Consider the following 6,780-nt stretch of genomic DNA (forward strand, 5'->3'; position numbering starts at 1 on the left):
AAACAATACTGTAGGTGTTGATCGTACAGAGTGAAGCAGTTTTGTATTGACCAAATATCTGCATACAAACTCAAAAGTAACTCGAAAAGTGAAAAGAAGAAATGTTCTTTTGCAAATCAACTGATTAATCTCTTTAGTTCACAAAAGACAAAAGTCTTCGTAATGAGTGAGGACAGTTTGTTTTGGGCAATCCCACCTTTCCTTAGGTGTGCATAGCACTTGACTATCAAAACAGCATTAAAAACAAGGTTGCAACTGAAAATATTTGATTATTATGGTTGCTCGATTACAGAAAATCATGAATCAACATGTTGGTGCTCAGATTTGAAACAGCAACAAGTGATTTTCAGTAAGACATCTGCTTCAGTGTTACCTTGCTGACTCCTGAGTATTATCTTCATCAGACCTCAGAAGTTATTACAGACCTTACACATGTTCACTAAAAATATTAGGAACGTAATGTTAAATAATGTAATAAATATTCCTAAACATCTGCTTATGAATAAGAATTACTAGTGGGCAGTCTCAGCAATAAAACTGCCTGTGAGACATGAATTTCAGAGATTCAGATGTATTTAATAGACACTCAGGAATAACAAAACAAAACAAAACAAAAAAACCTGAAAATAATGCAAAATAACACTTTTAGGCTCCTATTTTTCTGATGACATGAGCAAAAATATAACACAGAATCACTATGTTACTGTATGTGTTCTTTGATATTTTCATGACCATTGGTGTTATGTATTGTTTGCTGTTTTCGTGACCGTTGGTGCAGGGTGGCACAATTGTAAAATCAGGTGGATGAGTAAAATCTGGTGGATTTTACAGCTTGTGATTAGCTGTGCTGCTCTCAAATCAAATCATTTCATTCCCTTCAAACCAAGTGTGTTCAGTGCAACGATATAAGATTTCACTTATAGATTTCACATTTTAGTATTTAGGGGTAGATAACTGGCTGGCTGTCATAATGTACAACAAATGCATTTTCTGTCATCTCCTAGTGTCACAAACGTGAAGGCTTACATACGAGCATGAGTCAACAATAATACTAATACTACTACTAATATTAATACTAATACTACTACTAATAATAGTGGGCTGTTTCTAATCTCTGACACTGATGTAAAACCATATCACTTACCCATATTACTGTTAGTCTGGCAATAATATCATAAACCTGATTTAAATAAAATTAGCACTAGGTGAATGGGAAACTAAGCTTAATCAGTAATTTGGGTCAAGTGATAATTAATTTGCAAGACAGTTAAAATGCCAGTTAAAAGTTAAAAGATGGTTTCAAAATAATGAAAACACATTGCTGTTACACAGAAGCAGCTGTATGAGTGACAGTAGCAAGGTTTGTTTATTACAACATTGTTTATTTCACTTCAGTAGTTTTTGTTATACTTTAAATTTCACTTTTGGTTGGCATAATGCAACCTTGAAGATCTTTTACATATTATTTGCAATTAAGCTGGATGGAGCAAAAATGCAGTGTCCTGTAATGATCAGTAAAATAATATGACAGCTTATTATTTAGCACTGTGGTCTGCAGTTTCTTATCTGTCAGGTCTCGTGTGATCCATTGTATGTTTATCCATACTATACTGTCCTTCCTGTAGCAGTAGCCATAGTGTGCAGTATAGCAGTATTGAGTGTGGTCTCAGTGCTGTCAGGTCTGTGTGCTTCTCCCTGCTTGCTGTTGGCTCCTGAGCGCGTGCGCCAGCCTCCAGTGCAGCATGCGTCCTGAGCCACGTTTTAGTGGCGCTCAGAAGAAACAAGCGCACATTCAACAGGTTCACCGAGACCCAGCAGATTCTCTCCTGACCCACTCATTCAGCACGTCATCAAAGGAAAAAAACATCACTACTAAAGCGGATACCTGTTTAAATGGACAATTCGTCAAGTTGGTCACCGGATGCGCAATCTAAAAACTTTTCCAAGACTTTGTAGAGTTTTTTTTTTAGTTTGCGCGCTGGTTCTTTGGAAGCTTGTCCATCTCGAGCGCTTGTGGTTGGTTTGCATTTGAAACCATGGCGTTTAAATGCACCGTTTTGGCGCACCTGCTCCTCTTTTCGATCATATGTGTACTTACTCATGGAGTGTCAGACTTTGTGCTGGATGTCGCACCTGATGAAGTCAGTGACAGCATGGAAACCGACAGAGTTTCACAGCATATGTTCAAACTCTACGAGAAATACACCAGAGAACCGCACTGGCCAAAAAACACAAATACTGTGAGAAGTTTTAAAGCCAAGCCTGGTGAGTTGGGGAACATTTCTTCTTCCATATGGACCATACTGATAGTGTGAATTTCATTTAGTGAAAAAAAAAATTATACTTTACTTGAAGTCTGATTTTATTGTTGTCAAGACCATTCAGTCCTCTGAGCTGGAGAGCATTCTCTCTGACCATGTAAGAATAAGGCAAATGCCTTATATTGTATATTCAGATTTCCAAAACCATTTTCTGGGTTGTCCTGACATTATGTGTAGGCTCAGAGATGGCCCTAGATAGATTTTCACAGAACTAGCCAATACCTCACCAATAAACTGCAATCATGTGCTTAGTATGTATACTGAAAATAAACCAAGAAGCATAAAGAAGCTATACGGGAGCTTTACATTTATACTAAAGACAACCGATTTCAAGCAATGTTTCAGTCTGCAAAAGCATTTTATCAGAACGTTTTATTGATATCACATTGCTAGATTCTAGGCAGGCTTATGAGAAGCTTAAATAATCATATCCACATGGTTCCAGCTGCTCCAGGAGTAATGTATCACCTCATTTTGTCCTTCCTTAGAACAAAAAGCCTGCTGTTGAAGTCAGTTTTTACAATGCGTATATAACTAGCGGTTGTTCTCTGTTTTCCTGCAGAAAGCTTGGAGCAAAGAGATTTGTATCACCTAAATCTAACTCTGCTTCAAGATTCTGAGGTCGTTCTCACCTCCACACTTCACTTCTTTTTTGACAAGCGGCCACGCCAGAGGTCCTGGTTCTGCAAGCGCCTCCGCAGTCCTTCCTGTCGCCTCCAGAACCAGCACTACTTGCCTTCATTTCATCTTTTGTTCCGAAGTTGTTCCTCTGATTCACTTTTGGGCTCATTGCTTGGGAACATCACTTTTTACCCACACAGTAGAGGGATATGGCAAACCAAGGATGTGTCTCAAATTATAAAGGAAGCAAGACTCAGGAAGCAGGCCATGATAACGCTGGAGTTTGACTATGGCAAAAAATATCAGAGGCATCAGGAGCGCTTGTCAGCCTTCAGCCTGCCATACATGCTAGTGCATGCCAACGACCAAGCCATATCAGAGCCCAACAGTGTGGCCATGAGCTTACAGAGGTATGACCCATTCCCTGCGGATGAGAAGACCACTCAGTCTTCAAACACTTCACCTGATATGCGGGTTAAAAGGGACTTGTATTTTCCTGACCCCATCCAGAACAATGAACTTCCTGAAGTGGAGTATAACAGCTTCACGGAGCATGATAAGTGGGAAAGCACTTATCTAGCACTGAAGCCAAAGCCTTCTAAAAAGGAGCAGAGAAAGAAGGATCATGGGAGTGTTGATGGAACAAACAAGTTAGAGGTTCTCAGCTTTGATGAGAAAACCATGAAGAAAGCACGGAGGAGACAGTGGAGAGAGCCGCGTGTCTGTTCCAGGAGGTATCTGAAGGTGGATTTTGCAGATATTGGCTGGAGTGAATGGATCTTGTCCCCTAAATCCTTTGACGCCTACTACTGCGCAGGAACGTGTGAATTTCCCATACCTAAGGTCTGAACATCCTATACTGAGTACTATACACTCACATAGATTAGAGTGAATAGTTTAGACATATTGAAATATTTTAAAATGCCTTAGAATGACTTTTGCAGCCAGACTTTAAACAAAGAATCCCTTCAGAAAGCATTCAGTTCCAGCATTAGTGAAGCACACAAGCGTTAGGTGTAATTGCGTTCACATCATTTTAGCTTTAATGGGGGTTTTAGAGGGACTCATTTTCTTGATTTCCTTTTTTCCACTACTTGAAACAGTGGGGTTTTTAAGGGTGGCGTGAAATGTCGAGATTGTGTCCTCTCACACGCTGAACAAAAATATAGACAGAAGAATGTGTTCGAAGTTACTTTTGTACATTTTGTACATTATTCAGTCTGGGATTTTTTTCTCTTCTATTTTAGGTTGTTCGCCCTTCCAACCATGCAACCATTCAAAGTATAGTGAAGACGGTTGGTATCATTCCAGGCATCCCAGAGCCCTGCTGTGTACCTGAAAAAATGAACCCTCTCAGCGTCCTATTTCTGGATGAAGCCAAAAACATTATCTTAAAGAACTACCCCGACATGTCAGTGGAGACATGTTCCTGTCGATAGGCTCAGTGGTCAATGGAATAACCACATATTTGGAGACATAGTTATGTGTTGTGGTTACAACACCAAAACGAAATGTGAAGATGCATAGTTGCCACATACTGTACAGTGCACACTACAAAGTTATGTTGTTAAGGGCTTTACACACTCTGTGCATTCATTCCAATTTACAGTTGTCTTTATAATGAGGATTTTTTTTATCTATAATGATGAACTTTGTCTCTGAGAATACATTCTGTGTAAATTTATTAAGAGATTGTTTGGTTCACTAGTTATTGCCTTGCTGCTTTTTGTACGAAATGGAGTCATTATTTGTGATGGCAAATGATGGCAGACAGCAAAGATTTTGTCAAAATTCTATGTAGAGATATCCAGGTGGAACAGAGTTTATTTAAATTATGCTTGGAATAAAAATGTCCATAGTAGGAAACAGTGTAGCACTTCTATTGTGCAACGAGACCAAGCACCAGGTAGTCAAAATGCTTGGCATTTAAGTTACTTTAAATAGTATATAAACATGTACCGCCTTCTGAACTGAGTTTACATGTCAATATATATCATATAACATCAGCAGATACTCCACAGCTAGAGATTCAGTTTTAAAACTAATACTGAGGCTTTGAAACCAGGCTTCGGTTTCAAGACTGTTAAGCATTGAGCTAACAATAAGCCACTCATATTTAAACGTTTTCCTTGGAATATTTCCAAGTGGTTGTGTGTCAGAAGTAGACTACTCACCAAGGGCACCAATGTGTTAAATCATCCTCAGACAGCTTGTGTTACTTTTAAAAATGTAATCCAAGAGTTCAGAGACACTATAGGGGATTATGAGTATGAATGGGAATGTATTATCTCCTTATCCATGTCTACATAACAGTATTTAATAATTGACCTAAGTGTGAAATATTTGGGTTGAATGTGTTTGTATACAAAACATATAAGGTCAGTGTTTCAGTATGATATATGTTAGAAAATGTATTTTTGTACATGTGGGTTTTTTTTTAAATTATGAACTGAAATTAGTTATATGTATAGTGATATATAGAATTTAAAAAAGAGTCTTGATTTTGTAACAGCATATTGATATTTACTGTTAAAAGCAGGTTCTATTGAGAAGCTTTTGTTGTACAGATCTCTGAAAACATGTGAAGAGGGTCAACATTGATTGCTCTCTGAAAGCACCCTTCTCCACTTCGACATCAAAGAAAAGGATAGATGAGTCCTCGCTTCTCCTAGTCGACGTTTCAAACCCACTTCAAGAGCACCGGGTCTTTGAGAGCAGGATGTTAACGTTTTTCTCCCAACAAATGATGTCACTCCTTTCAAACACACTCAAGACATTGTCATCTGCAGCAGACCAGAGAAGCTAATGATTTATTTGAACATTAGCCAGTTAGTCAGTGCTACGAATAAAAAAGTAAAATGAATTAGGATTTTTTTCCACTGTCAGTAGTTTTGGTTTATTTACATTTCCAAAAAATATACAGTATGTGGTAATATTTATATAATGCGTCTGATTCTCATGAATGCATTTTCCAGATTTATGAATGTTATTTGGTAGCAAGTTAATGATGTACATTACATTCTAAATGCAGGCATATAATTTTGGAAACATTTTGTATGATATATGCAATGCACATAACTGACAGAAGATGGTAAATGGATTCATTTTATATTTCCTATACTTAGTTATATATATTGTGATGTGCTCTGAGTGTTAGATGTGTTTTTTTAATCATAGTCCTACTGCCAGCAACCACTACCCACTAAAACACATAAAATCAGACATGCTACCCAAAAGGGAATCCCCAGTCCCAGGTTCTTCTGGGAACTACTTTAATAACATTAAATAGTTTCAATAGGATGTAAATACTAGGCAGTTAGTGAATGCTAATATTTCGATTTTCAAATGAGGTCAAGTCAATGAAAACTGTTCCCAAGAGGCAAGCAGTGCATGTGAATGGACAGAAGACATTTTGAATACAGCTGAAACATCTCGTTTTTTAATCTTATTAGCATCTCTTACAGCCAGGTCACTAATTATGACAGTATTATGCTGGAATTTTTTTCACAAATTGATGACAGGCAGCATTAAGAACTTTGCAGAGGACGAAAGTTTGACTTTCCCATGAACTGTCTCTCTCCCTCTCTCTGAGAGATGAGTTTACACCACTTGCATAGTCTGCATGGGACTCTACTTCAAAATGTAGTACAGAGTGCCCTCCACAGGACTACGAGTGTATGTGTGTTTGTGGTCAATAACTTATTCATGATCAACTTAAATAAAAACATGCATTAACTGATAAATTGACTTTTATTCATTAAAATATTATAATAGTTTTTTTTTTCATGTATTTGCACACAAACTCACACAAATATTAATTCCTTTGCCATTGAGCATA

At 37.6% G+C, this 6,780-nt stretch overlaps 1 protein-coding gene across 1 annotated transcript; it reads left to right on the forward strand.

Annotated features, from left to right (window-relative positions):
• The first annotated feature begins 1,629 nt into the window (after positions 1-1,629).
• gdf10a (growth differentiation factor 10a) lies at positions 1,630-5,805 on the forward strand. The gene is made up of 3 exons (XM_026933289.3): positions 1,630-2,265; positions 2,884-3,785; positions 4,190-5,805. The coding sequence occupies exons 1-3, from the start codon at positions 2,037-2,039 to the stop codon at positions 4,379-4,381; spliced, it is 1,323 nt and encodes a 440-aa protein (XP_026789090.3). The 5' UTR covers positions 1,630-2,036; the 3' UTR covers positions 4,382-5,805.
• Positions 5,806-6,780: the final 975 nt, after the last annotated feature.

This window comes from Pangasianodon hypophthalmus, chromosome 3 (assembly GCF_027358585.1).
Source record: "Pangasianodon hypophthalmus isolate fPanHyp1 chromosome 3, fPanHyp1.pri, whole genome shotgun sequence".
Taxonomy (NCBI): domain Eukaryota; kingdom Metazoa; phylum Chordata; class Actinopteri; order Siluriformes; family Pangasiidae; genus Pangasianodon; species Pangasianodon hypophthalmus.